The 18,490-nt window shown below is 41.7% G+C and overlaps 1 protein-coding gene across 36 annotated transcripts in view; it reads left to right on the plus strand.

Annotated features, from left to right (window-relative positions):
* The window catches only part of camk2b1 (calcium/calmodulin-dependent protein kinase (CaM kinase) II beta 1), a 73,104-nt gene extending 54,746 nt beyond the window's left edge, over positions 1 to 18,358 (plus strand). For 13 of the 36 annotated variants that reach the window (XM_030417115.1, XM_030417117.1, XM_030417094.1 and 10 more), the window contains 6 exons: positions 1,778 to 1,822; positions 4,706 to 4,754; positions 11,671 to 11,746; positions 11,829 to 11,923; positions 12,484 to 12,717; positions 12,951 to 18,358. In XM_030417115.1, the coding sequence (XP_030272975.1) occupies positions 1,778 to 1,822; positions 4,706 to 4,754; positions 11,671 to 11,746; positions 11,829 to 11,923; positions 12,484 to 12,716 (498 nt within the window). In that variant the 3' untranslated portion in view covers position 12,717; positions 12,951 to 18,358. Of the gene's footprint in view, positions 1 to 1,777; positions 1,823 to 4,705; positions 4,755 to 8,120; positions 8,211 to 8,964; positions 9,109 to 10,245; positions 10,955 to 11,670; positions 11,747 to 11,828; positions 11,924 to 12,483; positions 12,718 to 12,950 lie in introns of those variants that run through there. The other 23 variants (XM_030417116.1, XM_030417095.1, XM_030417102.1 and 20 more) reach the window with 4 other exon arrangements.
* Positions 18,359 to 18,490: the final 132 nt, after the last annotated feature.

Consider the following 18,490-nt stretch of genomic DNA (forward strand, 5'->3'; position numbering starts at 1 on the left):
TTAACTCCTTCTTTACAGAGCTGCAAGGCCACGGAGAGACACTCAGTGGCTTCACTTACTTGACCTTAATTTTATCACTTTGAAACAGGAAAATGTAATTACATAGGTTTGATGTTTGACTGTATTGTCATAATCACAAAATAAATAATTTCTTTTCATTCATTTCTAAGTGAGAGCAGTGGTGTTAATATCAGGTCCAGGGCGATGTGTAAAAGTCAAACCCTTCCAGATCTGATGATGTAGCACCACCATCAGCACTCGCCCCCACTCGCCCCCAACTTCTATTCTGAAAACCCCAGGTACTTTGTTCTCACTTATCGACATCGCCCAAGCTGCCACCGGTGCTCGTTGCCCTGGGTGATGGTTTCCCTGACAACACCGCCATCATCACCAGGGAGAAAGCTGATGATTGGTCATCATAGGGGTGTCACTTCCTGGAGGCTCAAACAGATCTAGAGGGGGGAGAGGAGAGCTGAGGAGACTATGGGGGGGGAGATGGGTCAGAATTACTGTACATCAAATCAGAGTTCCTGGCAGACTGTGGCGTAGAACAGGGAGAAAATATAACTGTCACCTTTCTACATAATCAGCAATGAGCATCTGCTTTATAGGGTGGCATGACAGCAGCAATGAGGGATTGTAAGCCGTAAACGACCAGCACCAGTGTTGGAGGAGAGCCACAAATAGTGCTAAAAATTAGCAAGAAGGCATGAAGGTTTAATTTTATTGGCGAAATTGTCATTAATGATGCAAGAAGGAAAGCAACTATTTTCTAAAACTTACCATGCTCTAAGGGGCCTCTCACATTTTATCTGTTCGGTTCAGTTGAAGTTAACTCAGGCGCCTTTCTCAGGTTAGTACAGATCATTTGTGCTAGTGTGAGATCTGGCAGTCGAACCCTGGTTGCAGACCAGACCACTGGACAGAGATGGTTGAGATGGTGGCCAGCAGCAGGGAGGTTCGGATGGTGATGAGCAATGAGGAGAATCTTGTGGAGTGGCTGATTTCATATTGGATCTCTTTTTAGATAGCAGAGAATGAGATGATGCCAGTGTCTTGCCGCCAGTGCTCGCCGTTTCTGTTGAGACGAGTGTGAGGGAACAGAATGACCCGTTTTCATCTCGTGGGGCATCTTTTTGCTGGGTGTGCCAGTGCCCTGTATGATGTGGAGGCTTGTGTTTAATCTATGTCAGAACACATTTTGTTTATGTTGTATGGCTGACTTTCTCTTTATTGAAATAAAAAAAAAAAAAATCTTGATTCTGTGCATGTGTGCATCATGTGGGGCAGAGCAAAGCCTTCGATAGGTTAAGGTTTACAAACGTGTCACTGTTTTGCTGTTTTGAGTACAACTTGTGTACTTACTGTGTGTGTGTGTGTGTGTGTGTGAGAGAGAAAGAGAGAAAGAGTGATATCGTTGTACTGATGTGCACATGACAGACTGTTCACCGTCTTTGTTCGTGTGTGTGTGTGTGTGTGTGTGTGCACGTGAGCAGAGAACAGAAGTGACTCTAAATGACAGTTTTCAGCTCATCCACCCACTCACTACGCTTCGGAGGATTCTTCCCTCTCTCCTTTGTCAACCTTAACAAGCACTTTCTTTTCATCCAACATTCATATCACTCTCTTTTTTGTCTCTTTGTACATTTTTAACACTGATCCCACCTCTGTCAGCCATTATGTCACAATCTGTTCCCTTTCTTTCACTCCCTCTCTCATTCCTTTCTCTCTTTCTTCCATGTTCTTCCATCTCTTCATCCTCCTCCTCTTCTCCCAGGAACCTCAGACAACCGTCATCCATAACCCAGTGGACAGGAAAAAGGTATACATCATCCCCCTGTCCTGACCTATTCTTGATCCTCTTTGTCACTCTCCTCCTCTTCCTCATCTTCTCCTGCTCTTTGATCCTTCTTTTTATTATACATCTGTGTGAACACACCATGGTGTTGGTTTACTAATTTGTGTGTGTGTCCGTGTGTGTGTGTGTGTGTCCGTGTGTGTCCGTGTGTGTGTGTGTGTGTTGCCTGAGATTAAACTCTTTACATCACTTTACATTATGCAGATAACATGGGGTGAAAGGGATAGCAGACATTGCTTGCCTTACGTTAATAGTATGTGACGAAGGGAATACATGTAACTACAACAGTATCTAGATCTGATTTAATCAGGGATCAGTGGCGATCTCACTAGAAGGATTCATTTAACAAAAATAAACAAACAATTTATATTAGAGAGGTGCTTCCCCTCTCATATTGCCTTTGTTCTGCATCTTTGTTCCATTAAAGCACTGAGCAGCATAATAAGCAGGAATTTCCATATGTTACGTCTCATACGTTTATAGTCATACATTTGTGGATACACATCTTCCCTTCCCTACACTGCTTATTAGTCACAGGGGGACGGCAGCCGAGGCCACATTCTGTTCCCTCAAGCATTTAACTTTCACTGTGTGACATACGAAAGTAGCACTGGCTCGATGATAGACCAAACTCTATATTCACCCATCAACTACAACTTGGCTTAAGTCAGCACTTCTCCACAGAGTATTCGAGAAGTGTCCTGGAGAACTAGCATAGCTTTACACTGTGTCACTACACGTACTATTGAGCCATGTTCTCCTAGATCGAGCTTCATTAAATACTTACAGTACAATCTCCCGATGTCCTTTCTCACCTGGGTTAATCAGATTAAATAAAATTCATTCAATACATAAGTAAAGAATATAAAGATTTACCTGATCATATAATCTAGATCTTATTCAACAAAGAGCTCGGATATAGTTGAAATATTATGTTTATAGTAATATATATCTTGTATGATTATTGATTATTATCGTATATTTCTAAAACTGTCACTCAGCCTTTTAAATGGCCTTGCTACAGTTAGTGTAAATGTGTCTGTATGTGCTTAGAGGTTGTGCATGAACCTGCATGACTTGTGCAGTAAGATCTCTTCCTCATGGGTTTGACAAAGCGTTTATAATTTGTGTGTGCGTGTGTACGTGCGTGCATGTGAGTGTGCCACTGTGACTGCTGAAGTTGTTTTTGCTGAGTTGTCATGCACGCAGCTAATGGGGAACGTAACTCTTTTCCCTTAGCCACATCCAGGTTTTGCATCACTAGGGATTGACCTTTGCATTAGATTTTGGGTCAGACCTCAGGAGATAGTGCACAGCTTTGAATTGTGTGTAACGGCAGGTCTCCGAGAGTCCACAGAGGTGCTGCACAGGAGGGCACTGTAATTGTTTGGGAGGAATGCTGCTTCTTTGCAGTTTTTGTTTTCACACCAGGCTGGTTTTAAAACAGCTCACTTGATATCTAGAACAGTTGCTCACTTTGTTTGGTCCATCTGTGCACATGAGAATCATTTCTTTAATTAATTAATCAGATTTGTGAGTCTGTGATGACAGAAAACAGGCCAAAACTGTTTTTAGAAGTAAAGTTAGCAGTATTGGAATCCACTGCAAAATGAACAGAGGACAAACGTACAGTCAAAACTAAATGGCTTTGATGTTTTGATATATGGGCTGAGGAATTATCATAATAGGAACGACAGTGAGGGAAATTACAGCTAAGTGCACAAGTGTAACCTGTCATATTTATGTAGGTAATATTTTATTAAGTTCTGGCCTGCCTGTAAAGTAGCAGGATGAAACAAAGTGCATACGATTTAAAATGTCACTTATGAAACTTTGAACTCTATGATTCACATTCAAACTGTAGGTGTGATCACACTTTAAGTGATATTTCTAATATTTGAGGACGCTTGCCACAACTCTCTCCTTCACTCTCACACACACACTCTTCTCCTCACTCGTTCTTCCTCTCCTCAGGTCACCAGCTGCTCTTTAGAAGGCTATGAAACCACTTCTGTGCTTTGTGCTCGTGATGTTCATGCACGTGTGTGCTTCTAATGAGGTCACTGAGTCTCTTAACTCTCCTTTACATGCAGGGGAATTTAGGCCCATTTAATCTGCTAATTGGAAATCAGAACGCTAACTTCTCCTCTGGCGAGAGTCTGAGCAAGATGCAGACAGCCAGGCAGACAGACAGGTAGAAGGACAGACTTCTCAATATGACAACTAGTTGGCCTTTGAGAATCCATTCTGCCAGCTTCCGCATGGTTGAAATTGATGTATGGAGCACTTCCCATTGAATTTGTGTCAGTTTCAGCAATACACAAAAGCACCCTGTGGAGAGAACACGTCACTTGTCCTCATGGTGAAATGCACCCAAACAAACAAACACACACTGAGTATAAAGGAGAGGGAGCTTTGATTGACGTAGATGAAGAGACAAGAAGTTTAAGACCAAGGGTTAAAAAGTCAAATCTGGACTGGCTGCTGACACAGGGACGTATTTGACTACTAGGCTGGTTTGCTGGCATGGTTTGACTCTGTATGCAAAGGTTTTCTGGTTATGCCACATTAACACGTCAACAGCATAGGACAATATTGGGATGGGATCTGTTCATGAATTTAATCTGCATTAATCGGCCTTGATACATTCAGTTCTCTATAATCAGTTTTTGTTTGGCGAAAACTTGACATGGCGACAGAGTAACACATCCCCTGCTGGCTTGTGTCCTGATTATGTAAAACAAGTCTCTGTACCACTCCTGGGATGAGTGTCTTCATGTGTTTTCAGCACAAATGTGTGTGCTATCACGTCTGAACCCAAACTCACTGTGTATCTCTGATCTCCAGGAATCATCGGACAGCAGCAACACCACTGTGGAGGATGAGGATGTTAAAGGTAAGACTGCAGAGAAACAGAATGAGATGTACGCCAAAGCTCAAGTCAAGTATGGAAGTGTTTGCTGTGAATGAAAGGCCAGTGTACTCCTTGGAACTTGACAACTTTTGGATTATCACTTGGCTTTTTTACTGTATTAACATAATTGTTCTTTTGCTGCAGCCAATCATTGAATTACATGTATAACAACAGAACTAAAAAAACAGTAGAAGCAGTAAAAACAAGTGTGTGACAATCAGCAGAGGGCTGCCTCTATCAGAAAGTACAGGAGATTTGGGATATTGCCTTTTAGTTGGGCTTGTTATGTTCTGTAATGGTAGATTGTGACGAGCTTAAGTTAAACCAGGGAAATTGATTATTTGATTCTCTCTACAGTTTAAGTTAATGATTGTTCCCGACATGATTATTGCACCTGAAGGTGTCTTAATGAAAGCTGGAACAGTTGCTGCAATTTCTTAAAGCTTAGAAATTACAATCAAGCGCTCTGACTATCCAGAGAGCCAACACACACCAGTGTCCTTTCACAACTACTACTCTGCATTGCACAAGCCTCTTGTTTATCAAATGGCAACATCACGAGGAGCACGGTCGTGGCGCCGTTTGAGGCCAACAGATAAAAAACTCTCTTGCGACTGGCTTTGTCTCCATAGTGGCTTCTTAGAGAGCTTCTCTTCTCTCTTTTAGATGTGCTTACATTCACACAGAGTGAACATTTGTCTCATCGTGATTGCAGATGATTTTTCAATGCTTATAGACATAGGCTTAACATGGAACAATCATTGGTCATAGACAGGAAATGTTATTTTGAAAATAAGAGTAATATGTACACTTTATGTGTGGAACTCGGCAGTTACTTGGCAGTCAACCGGCTGATAGCTGACCCCTTACTGACCTCTCATGGAGCCTGGCTGTATTGCTTCCTTCTGCTGATTTCTTTCCATTTAAACATAAGCATTAGTTTGTGTGTCTGTTTGCTTGTTTGTATGTGTGTGTGTGTGTGTGTGTGTTTGCCTGATAGGTGAGTGAGGGGGGGGGTTAACTTTACAAAGAGCATTTGGGTCCAGCTTTTTACCACCCATTGTGTACGTCTGCGTCTGTGTATGCAAAGATTCTGCCCTGGCTTATCTATGCCAGCGCACTTCAACACCCCTGTTTTCTACATCCAAGCCGAGTACAATGTGTCTAAATCGGGTCATGAATGTATTATTTTGGTGCCAGGCGTACAGAACAGCGTGTTCACATCCTTATTCTCCCTATAGAGGCTCTGCTGCTATGTCACAAATTCCCTTGCAACTATGACACAACCATCATGCAGGTCTGTGAGAAAAATTAACCAGTGTTGGAGAAGTACAATTATCAAGTATTATCAATTTGGAGACGAGGGCTTTCCTGACAGATTTTAGCAAACAATGTGTGTAACAAATGGAATTTCTATCTTTTGTTGTTTATGTTGAATCCCCAAAGAGTGGTATTTGTTGTTGAATTGTGGAGTTTATATTTCTGGTGAACATTATTTTAACTTGCCACCATGATATCAGGTGGTGTCAGTCAGCAGACAACATTTCCTCAATGTTCCAGAGAAAAGAGAACAACACGATAAGCTGGGTGTTGTTAAAAAAGTATTGACAGGCACCGCACCGATCTAACCTCTGTTCCAAATCACAAAAGTAACATTTTACAGACGGTTTCCTTGGTAGTTTACCAGCAAGCTAATAAAGCAAAGAAACAGTTTGAGTGGCTCATTGAATCATGTATCTGGAGGGGAACTTGTCATGTTGCCCCCTGCTGTAGCAAAGTTTTGAACAACCGCGGGTGAGATTGTAATTCTTATTGCTCAATTTTTCAAATTATACAGAGCTGGGAAAATATGTGAAAATATGTTCTTACATCTCAGCTAAGGTATTTTCCATCTGAGAATTTGTGTAGCCAAAATTGCCCTTAATGGAAGTTGGGTAGCCCGAAAGAGCATTGCACCTGATAATCCTTCATTCCCCTGGGCTCTACTGTACCATACTGTACACTCCCTGTACATACAGTGAAAGGTTTCCTCCCACTACCCATTTCCTTTCCTTCCAAGGTCCCAGATTGGAGCCCCACTGCCCCAGCCCTCTGGCAGGAGTGGAGAGGGCAAGGGCACCTTGAGGGGGGGGTCAGGGCTAAAGGGGGAGGTATCTAAATTTAGCCCCTTTGGCAGGAAATGTAGACGGATTGCTTAGAGAGGAGTTAAAAACACACCGCTGTGCTAGCGCCACCGTTAGATAGCATTAGCCTCACATAGCAGTTCTGAGACTCTTAAGATACCAAGCGGCTGATAGCACGGTTCACGCCAGAGAAAACTACAAGAGCCAGGTGAGTGCAGGAGAAAGGGGAGTTGCATTTGGATGGAATAGTTTGTGTCTGTAGTTGTTGTAGGTCAGGTCAGTGAGAGCTAGACAGCTGGTTTGTAACCCAACACTTGTGTTGGCGTTTGGAGCATCCGAACACATATCTGTTCTGTTACTCTCAATACTTTTATGGTGGTGGTACATGTTACAGACACTGTTTTTCTGAGGGCTGGTTGTTGTCAGTCATTAATCTCCAGTTTGGTTTTATGGGTGATACAGTTTTACATCAGTTATCTGTGTTTGCATTGCACTTACCAGGGATTACCTTTCTGTTGAAAAGTGTGGACTGCGCTGTGATGGGTTTTTTTTTCTTTAGATTTCCTGTTCAAGTGGAAAGTAGGAAAGTTACTAATGGAAATGTTGTGGACTGTTTGTGTTGGTCTGTGTGTTTCTTTTGGTCACATTTGACAGGATGCAGACTAATATCTAGTTATGTTCTATTGTGGCTGGAATCATGTTTTTCCTCTCTCCTCACCGTCTCGTGCCATCTATTTTTTCCTTGCGGGGATCCTTTCTTTTCCTCTATTTGTCAATGAGTGAGTTTCCCTCTGCGCCAGCTGATTAAACAGACGAGCGGTAATGAGTAACATCCAACTCTCTCCCATTGTTGTGGCCATCATCATTGCCATCATCCATCCTCTGCTCACTGAGAAGACTCCCATTAAAGTCTCAGCTGAACCTCACAGACAGTTGTAAATTTGCGACTCCACAAAGAGTCATTAACTTGGGTAATGGGGACAATGTTTAGTTTTTTTTGTTATTTTCAATGAGATCTGGTGACAGACGACTGTCGAAAAGAAAAAGGTTGGCCCGGTGTATCATCTTTAGCATCTGTCTGCTCCTAACTTTGCTCTTCCCATCACCTCTCATCATTGTGACACTTCTGTCATGTTTTTTTGCGTGCAATATGCGCGTCTGATCATCTTTCTTGGTATACATGTTTGTTTGGTCTCATTCTGTGTCTGTGTGTGCATGTTATCAGGAAAGAGCTTAGACAGCAGCTCGCTTAAGGCGCAGTCCAGCACAAGCTCCCAGCCTGATAGCTCTCAGGGCTCCTCAGCTGCTTCATTCTGTAAGTCAAGCATGGCCCGCCAGATACAACCTGTAACGCACACACACACACACACACACACACACACACACACACACACACACACACACACATTCATATGCTCTTCTAGCAATTCACCTTGACTTAATCCATTCCATGTGTGTATTCCCTTCCCCGTCCATGCATGTATTAAAAGCATACATCTGCTGCCATTTAGCACCACTAAATCCCCGAAGTTCCCTGACTTACACTGTGCCTCATTTGTCTAATAGAGTCTCCTTAGTCAGCACAATTTCCTCATTTACTATCAGACAGTCAAAGCATCTAAATAGTCCAAAAAAAAACCCAAGCTATTCTGAAAAGCAGTGAGATGCTTTGTAGTATTTCTGCTCCTGTCCCATCCTCCTCCCTGTTACGCCCACGCCACGTGTGTTTAGAATAATACAATGACTCCTTCCTGTGGATGAATGTGGAATAGCAGCACAGTACTCCTCTGTGTCTTAACATTGTTTTTTTTTGGACATTTCAGTGCATGAATTTTATGTTTCCTCCACTGTCTTTGAGTCAGACTTTGTCTTGGAGAGCCACAACTTCACAGTACAGGAAACCTGCTGTTTGCATTCGATAAATCTCAACTTTTTTGGCTGGACGTCCTGCTCGTCTCAGTGCTGTCCAAGACGAAGTCTGTTCATCTGAATGTCCACGCTGCTTTGGTCAACCTTCCATTTCAGTGCACTCTTTCCCATGTTCCTCCTTCCCTCCCTCCTGAACTCAGCTGCCACTAAGTTTGCTGATCTGCTTGGCTCGGTGCGTAGGGGCTCAGGGCCCACATCTGACGGAGAAGGGAGATCCAGCACTCCTCCTCCCACTGCCTTCTCCGCCCACTCCCCTCCACACACCCCTGTTGTCCCCATGCAGAGTAAGTAGAACACAGCCAGAGCAGGGGATGTACAGTAGATGGCCACAAAACAATAAAGGCATGAACAAGCTTCAGCTGTTCCTCTGCTCCCATGCCACAATGATGCATCACAAGATGTACTGATTCTGTCCGTCAGGAAGGGAGTTAGACAGCATACTTCTAAGTTGCACAAAGATGACTCTCTTTGATAGTTTTCTAGCCATGGGAGGAATGATACTGAAGTGGCTCTAAAGAACTACAAAATAATGATGACCTCCTCCATCTCCAGAAAAAAAATGTACTGTGATGGAAAAAAAAACAACTAAACAGCTATTATAAACTGTATAACTCTAAAAGATAAGACTGACAATATAACGTCAAAGCCTAATAATGTTTATTCTTCTGTGCTGTAGCCCTCCATCGCCACACTGTTATACTGCGTGACATGTTTCTAGTTTACAATGGATATGAGCATTGAAGATTTTTTTGAGTCAGTCCCATGAATGAATATTGTTCCACTGCTGAAAATAGTCCTAAACAAAAGGCACTATTCACTATTGCAAGAGTAAGAGAGCCAAGCTGATCTGGAAAATGACTAAGCCTTTTTCAAAAATGAAGCTCTTTATACAAGTGGAATTATGTCCTCATTACGAATTCATCATGTCGGTGCTGCAGACACGGTAGAAAAGTCAGGAAGGATTAGATAACAACTGAACACATTTTTTGCTTTGTTGTTAACTGACAATAAGTAAAACATAGAATGGCATCATTTTTACCCATTAAAAATATCACTTTTAATAAGATACACTTCCAATTTGAAGTAGAATTTGAAATACGAAAAGTAGGAAAAATGAAATGTAATACTGCATATTTAATGAAAAGTCTATATTTAATAAAAGTATCGTATTAAACCGTACAACTGTATGATTGATGAGTCTTAGTCTGTTGCCTTTTATAACGCTGCATAGTTGATGAAACCATCATTTTCAGTTATTATGACCACAAATACACAAATACTGAAATGGATTTAATAATTTTTTCACTCCTTTATTGTCTTCTTGTTTCCTTTCTCACTGTTTCTAATCTGTTCTCTTGCATTCCTCCACCTCCATCGTCACCCACTCACCCATCCTTCCATCCTGTCTGGATGGCATTCAGTGTCTCGGCTCACAGACCTGGTAAGCAGCGTCCGCAGGGTACCGGCAGCCCCTGCACCTGAGGTGGAGGCTGCACCGGCGCCGGTACCTTGCGCCAGACCCACCCCTCCACCTGCACACACCACCTCCCCACCGCCCCCTCACTCCCCCTCCAGCCCTTCCCTGTCCTCCGCCCAGAGTGAGTACCAGGCATGGCTCGGCCCGGTCCCAAGTATGGTAGCCAATCACAGGGCTTAATCAGGATTTCTGTGCAGGCGTGTTTAACAGTACATTGATTGAGACTGCTTTTTTGGTCAGATACGTTTGGAGTTCACTACTGAATGTGTATCTTTTTTGCCTCAGAGCTTTATTAACCACCTCTTTAGTCTGACATGAGGAGCACTGCTGACTGCAGATGGCTTAATGCATCATGTGGTTGATATGATGTATGTGTAGGTGACATTGCTTGTGGTCATATAAGAAGCTGCCATGTGTGGGCTCATATTACAGTGTGTTGGACTGTTGTGTGGGATCATATGATGAGCAAGGTCTGTACTGTATGTGTGTACATGTTTGTTTTTATGTATGTGATGTGTAAGAATTGTGCTCAAATACTGATTCAAGGGTGAATTAAATTGCAGTTCAGGCTCCACAAATGTTTGATGTACTGAAGCCACACTGAGCACAATTAAGGAAATTTCATTTGAAAGCACATTTTTGACAACTTAGTATATAAACGGCCAAATAAGTTGAGACATTAGATTCAGTTTCTTACAAATACCGTGATGGTATTCTCGGTAAGTATGAATGTGCGTTGGGCTTTCAACTGCCTTAGCTTGAGCGTCCATGCTGTTGTGTTAGTACATTTCTTGAATGATTGACCATCAAAACAAAATTTAGCTATCAGCAAAATAATGAAATTATAGCAGATAAATAAAAGCTATACGAAATTACCTAATTGCTTTCATGACTTTACAAGAGCAGCATGCTGTTGAAGCACCAGTGTAGAGCCACACAGTGCAGACTAGAGAGACACGTCGTCGTCAGTGTGGATGTCTTTTACAGTTTCCGAGCAAGGAAATGTGATTTGCGTTTGCATCAAATGTTCCACAGGGAATCAGAGAGAAGGAAAAAACACATTTTTACACAACAAATCTTATTAGAGCTATAGCATATAAAGCATCCACCTGTGCTCACATTTCAGCTGTTCTTACCCTCAGGTATGCGTAAACTACAGATTAAAAACCTCTTTTTCAAAAATATAATAAAGTGAAATCAGTTATTTCATCGATAATGGCTACGAGGAGCAGGTAATTAATTGTTATTGGTATCAGCGGAAAAATAAGAATCTTTATCATGTATCCCTAGTGTAAAGACTAACTGCTCTCTATCTTACCAGCTGTTGCCGTTACCTCTGATTGATTTCTGTTCCTTCTTTCCTCTGCAGTACGCAAACAAGAAATTATCAAGATCACTGAGCAGCTGATAGAGGCAGTGAACAACGGAGACTTTGAGGCATATGCGTGAGTCTGCGTTTTTGTTTGTGGTTGGTGTTTGGCTTGTGTTCAAATGCATAGTTTAAAGTGAAATATTTTGCCTACTCAGTAAGATCTGCGACCCTGGGCTGACTTCGTTTGAGCCGGAGGCGCTGGGCAACCTGGTAGAGGGGATGGATTTTCACAGATTCTACTTTGAGAACCGTAAGATTGATTACCACTCTTTTGTCATCAATGATCACTGCTGATGTCTTGCAGTTGCAGTCTTGTTAATAATGTTATTTATCTCTTTTATTCCCTTATTTTGTTTCTTAGTGTTTTATCTCATTTGGCTTCAGTTTCACATTCACTTCTGATTAGACTGAATCACAAAATGTGACTGACAAAAGGCATACAGTATGTACTCAATCTTCTCTTAATTAGCTGCTGTACCTCCCACAATTTGGTAGAAAAACTTCACATTAGAAAATGTTTTCACGAGCGTAAAATGAAAAAAAGAAGTAGAGAAATCAAACTAAATCTCCCTCCAGAAAAAAGCTAGAATCGCCAGTGATGGCTGAAGATATTCCACAGCAGCTCTGGTCCATGGATTGAGATGATTAGTGTGACACACACACATGCACATCACTTTATGTCATTTGTTAAACCTGTCCTCAAAATTCAAACAGTTAGCATTAGGGTTATTTACAGGTGCGCTATATGACATTGAGAAATACAGTAGTAGTAATTGTTATAATAACACTTCCATTATGTTTATCTTTCAGTTTTGGCTAAGAACAGCAAGCCAATCCACACCACCATCCTGAACCCCCACGTCCACCTGATTGGCGAGGATGCGGCCTGCATTGCTTATATCCGCCTGACTCAGTTTGTTGACAGCCAGGGTCGACCGCGGTCCAGCCAGTCAGAGGAAACTCGCGTTTGGCATCGCAGAGACAGCAAGTGGCAGAACATCCACTTCCACTGCTCAGGCGCCCCTGCTGCGCCCCTCCAGTGAGGTAAGGACTACAGCACTGGGAGAAAACTGGCAGCAGAAGGTATCCCTAAGAGCATGTTTGTACTGTGTGGCTTTTTTTAAACTGCTATAATAGCTTCATATTTACATGAGAGAGGTCTCAGTCCTTTCAATCTGACATTCTGCAAGACATTTCCCAGAATGTAAAACTAGATTTTTCACTCCTTCACTGTCACGTATTTAATTTATTCGACATGTTTTTGTTTTCCTTTGCAGGGTTAAATGCCATAGCTTTGTCTGTCAGGAGTGCTCTGCTGGAGATAGGGAGGAAGAGGAAGAGGAGGAGGAGGAAGAGGAGGAGGGGGGAGGGATGAAAGACCAAGTCCAGTATCTGTTTTGGGGACAGGGCTCCTCCCCCCTCACTGGATGCTCAGCCTCAATCCCCAAGCATGCATCTCTTCTTTACTACCACTGTCCTCCTGTCTGTCACCTGGCCCGAAGTCATCTTCTGAGCTCCGTCAAACAACAGCAACTAAACGTCCAACAGCTCGACATCCTTCGCCCCCCTCAGGCTTCCTCTTCTTCCCTCCGGCACGCTGGGTGATTGTCGGGGGTGAGGGTGTTTTCAGCACTCGTTGTGATTCCCCCTTCCTGTCCCTTCCTTTCCGTCCCCACAATTTTTGCGACACTGACCCTCTTGTCCTCCTGTGAATCAACACTTGTGTGATATAAACACTGCACTGGAAATACAGTATGTAAAGTTTTAAGTAAAATCTATTATTATCATTACTATATTATTATGATGATGATTATTATTATTACACATTTGCAATTGTATATGTAATTTGTATAATTCAAAATTCTTGATGCCAGTGGTTTCTAGAGTTGAAGGACATCTTTTTTGTTGTTTCTTTGTTTTGTTTTTCTCTATCTTTTTAAGGAAGCATGTTTTTTTCCCCATATTAACAGTGGCTGTTTTTTACTGTGGCTATTAAGTGGAAAATGATATTGGTAGTTTTTGTAATTTGCTTCTTGTATGTTAGCTATAATACTGCACCCAAACTCATGGTCAACATGTTTTTTGTTTGTTTGTTTTACTTTCCTTTTATTTGTACTTTGTTGGGGGTTTTTTGGAAGGGGTGTCTGATGGTGTCATGTGTTCCTGTCGAGAGAGAGTCCGTGTGTACAGTTGGAGGAACCTGTTGTTTTTCCCCTGTTGCAATGTGACCAGCGGGAGACGGGGTTAGCTAGGCTCTCAGTGTCTTCCTGCATTAAAAAGATTTACATTTTAAACGTACAAAACAGACAGCATGCAATAGGAGTTTTATCGTTAATTTACTTTTCCATCTTAAGGTTTAACCCTGCAACGGTCGAATACTAAAAATGTCAAGCACTCTGAACGGTGAGGGGTGAAAACTGACGACATACACATCTTTTTTCAGTTAGCGTTGATGTTCCCTTACTTGTTCTGTTCTGCTGTCACCTTGAGAGAAAAAAAATCAGCTTTCATCCCAATGATAGCTTTTTCTTAAATGTACCACAAGGAACTTTTAACTAGTCATAAACCAATACTGATGGTTCTGATTTGACCTACATAAGCAAATGAGACCATCAGCGAGAAGATTGGCTTTTTCTATACACTTATTCTTAATGGCTGCCATTGGGCCGGATTCCCCAACAAAACTATCATATTACTTATAAATGTTTATAACTTTAGTTTTCTCAACAAAAAGTGACTATTACTGAGCAACTGGACCTGCTGTATGCCACGTATGAACCACACTGGAACAAAGTTGACTTTGTTTCAGCCTCATCGTATTACAGTTCCAAATCTTACAAAGTCATGAAGTACATTACCTCATCTGTGCATCCTACAGCTGTGTTTAAAAAAAAAAAAGTAGTTCAACTATGTTGTTTCTTTCTTTCGCTCTCTTCCAAAACCAATCCAGAGAAAGATCCTTACCACAGGAGGCGGCGCTGGTGCTTTACTTTATCCAGAGGGGCCGCCTGAATCTACAACTAATAAAAGTTCCTTGTTGCTGCTTTAATAAAACAACATACTTTACGATGGAATGACAGTTTAGGGTTAAGATAACTTAAATACTTTTTTTTTTAAATACGTTTTTATATAAAGATATTATTTGTATGTTCCGTGTAACAAGGAAAACTTTCAGTCCAAAGAGGCAATAATGTAGGTGATATCAGAAAAACTGACAATGATTCATTTAAAGAAATCATTTGTTTTTTACGCCTCATAGTGGATGACATATTTTGAGGCAGATTCTTCTTTGACTGGTCACTGTTGTTTATGTCCCAGTCCTGTTGTCCAGTAAACTCAGGATTAGGCTGAACAGAGAAACCTCAACAGGGTTAACAGAACTGAACAAATTCAAGACTGTCCTGTTGTTATAATACTCAAATCACTGCTTGGGTATTTTATAAGACCCCAAACAAAAGGTATCTTGTTATCATGGGATATTTTGGTGTGTGACAATAATCAGAGGAATCTGTCATACCATTACGTAAAAGTATCTTGTGATAATTGCTCTGTCCTTCACAAAAACAGGGAACTATTTTTAGTCACAGTAGCAGGGGCAAGCAGCCTTACTTCCCAAACCTAACTGTTGTTTAACCCCTCACCTCTGTCTTTGACGATTCAGATAAAAAGGTGCTTGGAGACCGTTGCCTGTCGGTGGCTCCTGAAGTTGCCAGGCGACAGCTGAATACCCACTTGAAGCTCGCTGTGCTTTTCCTGAAAAGTTCAGATGTTTTAAAAAAAGAAACTCTGCAACGGCAGGTCCTTTTTTCTCTTACAATCAAAAAAAGACAAAATAAGTCAGTGAAAGGATCCCGGCGGCTGTGTGACCTTTCCAACTTCCGAAGCCACGGTGCAGAACAGTGGTGCCGCTGCCTGTTTGTCTGTATGAAGCACACCCACATAGACGATCAACACTTTAGGTCCATATCAGTAATGAAGAAGTATGTGTGTGTTTGAAGCCTCCACAAGTGATTTTTGCCGTACCGTAAGTTCATAAACATCTGCAGGTAGTGAGGTTTACTTCGCTGTTTTGTGGTCTGGTTCCTTATTTCAGGGCAGTCCTTTGCCACAGAGTGCAATATGTGTTTATGTTTGTGTGTGTGTCTGTCTGCAAGCAGGCACAATTAATCTGTTGCGCTCGGTGTGTATTCTTGACGGGCCTGGGTGCGGTGGGTTGCTGTGTGAGAGATGGGAAGATAGGGCTTTGTTTTCAGAGGACATATCAGTCCCCTGCCTTCATCCAAGGACTTCTTTTTTTTTCTTATGATTCGATATCATTTTCATGTATAACGTTTTTCCTGTATTATCAGCTTTCTATGATATAAAGTGCTTGTGTGCCAGGGGGGTGGCGGGATGAATCCGATGGACTTTGCAGCACTGAAAACTGTTTGTGTGGGGGTTTGACTTGCAATCAGCTCCTCCGTACTTTGCTCGTACACCACTGGCTGCCTTCACATTTGTCTCGCCCCTATTGGTCAGACCAATATATTAAAAGAGCAGGCAGTCGTTTTGGTGAATAGTCCTCAGGTTTCTATTTATTTTGAATATTTATTTATTTATTTTAGTTGATATTTTTATTGTGCTTCTTTCTCTTTTCTTTTTCTTGTTTTTTTTTTCCTATTGTACAGCTCATGCACTTGTGCAAGTACTGTCTGTTGTTGTTCAAAGGGACACTGCTCCATGTAAAACATGACTGTATTTTTAAAGGGATAGTACACCCAGTTTGCATCCTGCATGTGTTTTTCCGTAACGACCAACATGGTGTGAATTACTTCTCCATTTTTTTCTGCTATTTTGTTCTCTGCTACTTCAGATTGAACTTGATTTGACATTGTTTTTGCAGTTGTTTTTTTATGGTGTCCTTTTTATTTTTCTTCTTCTTCTGCCACGTATGTCATTATGACTTTGCCAGAGTGGGACATCTGTCACGTTCAAACTCATTATACAGGATATACAGAATTTGTGTGAACTATCCCTCCAACATCTTTATCACCTTTGTTTAAGGCGATGAGACTTTTTGCGAGTGTTTTTTTTTCTTCTTTTTTTCAAGTCGTTATATTGTACTCGTGTCTCATCCTCTAACAGTGTTTAATGCCTAGCTGACCCTGTTTTTACACTGAAAGGTCAAGGGTCACCTGAAAGCGTTTCATTCGTGATTGTGCTAACCAAACATGAACCCCGGCCTCCTCTGAAAAAAAGAAGAAATAGCAGCATGTACAGTACAAATGTGTTGTTCCTCTGTTCTTCTTAGTGTGTTAACTAGCCTTGAAAATCAGTATAATAAGATTCACATATTTAAAACGAGGGAGTTCACAGTATTACACAACTGCAGCTAACTAGCAGCGTAGCCGGCAATTTTTCTTTGCATGACAGTCAACAGGACACTTGTTTTTTCGGTGTTTTCCTTTTTATTTGAGTTTTGCTCATTTTCTACTGAATGCTGGTATACTCAACCTTTCTCTATTTTCTCAGCTTTTTAAGTGCATATAACTATTTTTGTCTCAAGATGATATAATGAAGATGATTATGATGATGATATTAATGACTGTGGCACTATGAGGATGACTAAGAGGATGTTGACGGTGATGATGTGACGAAGACTATCTTGCATGCTTTTCTATGGGGCTCTGTGTTGTCAGTGCACAACGGCTGCCTTTTGTATGCAGCTGGGAGAATACTACGAGGGGCACTTGTTGACCGTGAGCCCCACGAGTGATGTCGGGGCTTTAGTTATAGCCTGGGTTTCACGGCCGAGTCCACCTGACCGAGTAGAGGCAGTTCAAAGAGTGAACGAGCTCCAGCAGGGGGCGCACTCACACAGTGTAAAGCACAAACACACAGGGAGGGCGGACTGATGGTCTGATGTAGCTGCACAATAAGTTGACTTTAGTTTCAAGCCTAACAGACAATCCAGTCAGAGACAACAGCAGTTTATCACCGTAGGATAAGAAAACACTTCCATTATATTTGCTGATCAGGGCTGCGCAATTATGACCAAGACGACCATCGTCACGTCGACACGCGATTAATCTCCAGAATCATTGTCCTTTGTTCATATTATATCAGAAACTGTTTTCCAGACGCTTTTTACATTCTTAGCTAGATACAAAGTGCACTGATTCCACTGATCAATCATGATTTTCTGTGACCAATTAAAGCCGAAATCATGATAGAAACTGAGTAATTGTGCAGCCCTACGTATGAACTACAACAACTGTCCTTCTCTAGTCTCTTGAGGTCAGTGCCAGCTCTGCTGCCTTCCTGTCAGCTGTTTAGTAGAACTAATCATTTTGAGATAATCTGGAGCCACGTGTTCACTCGGAACCGCCGCCATCTTCTTTCTCCGGCCAGGGACGAAGTTGCACTGACAACACTGAGTTGGCTTCTCTTCGTAGGGTTTCTTTCACTCTTTCTCTCTTTCCCCTCTGTATCCAACCTTATTCAATCAATTCTCTGCAGTCGGCTCTTTCTACTTTCCCTTTGTCTCTTTTCGTCCGTTTGGGTTTCTTCTGTATATTGATAGCAATCATCTAGTTCTCTGATTCTTCAAATTATTGCTCTGTTCTCTTACGTGCTACACGTGTTTCTATAACTTCAAAACAATGTGTTAAGGTGTTATCAATAAAACGATCATTTAAATAGAAAAGCGATTCAGTTTCTGTGTTCACAAGTTATCCAGCATCAGTCCTGAAGATCATCCAGCACAGACTCGTGCTATTGGGTTGTTGGGACAGTTAACATAAACATACAGGAACAAACAGCAGCTCCACTTTAATCA

The sequence above is a fragment of the Sparus aurata genome, chromosome 5 (assembly GCF_900880675.1).
Source record: "Sparus aurata chromosome 5, fSpaAur1.1, whole genome shotgun sequence".
Lineage (NCBI taxonomy): Eukaryota > Metazoa > Chordata > Actinopteri > Spariformes > Sparidae > Sparus > Sparus aurata.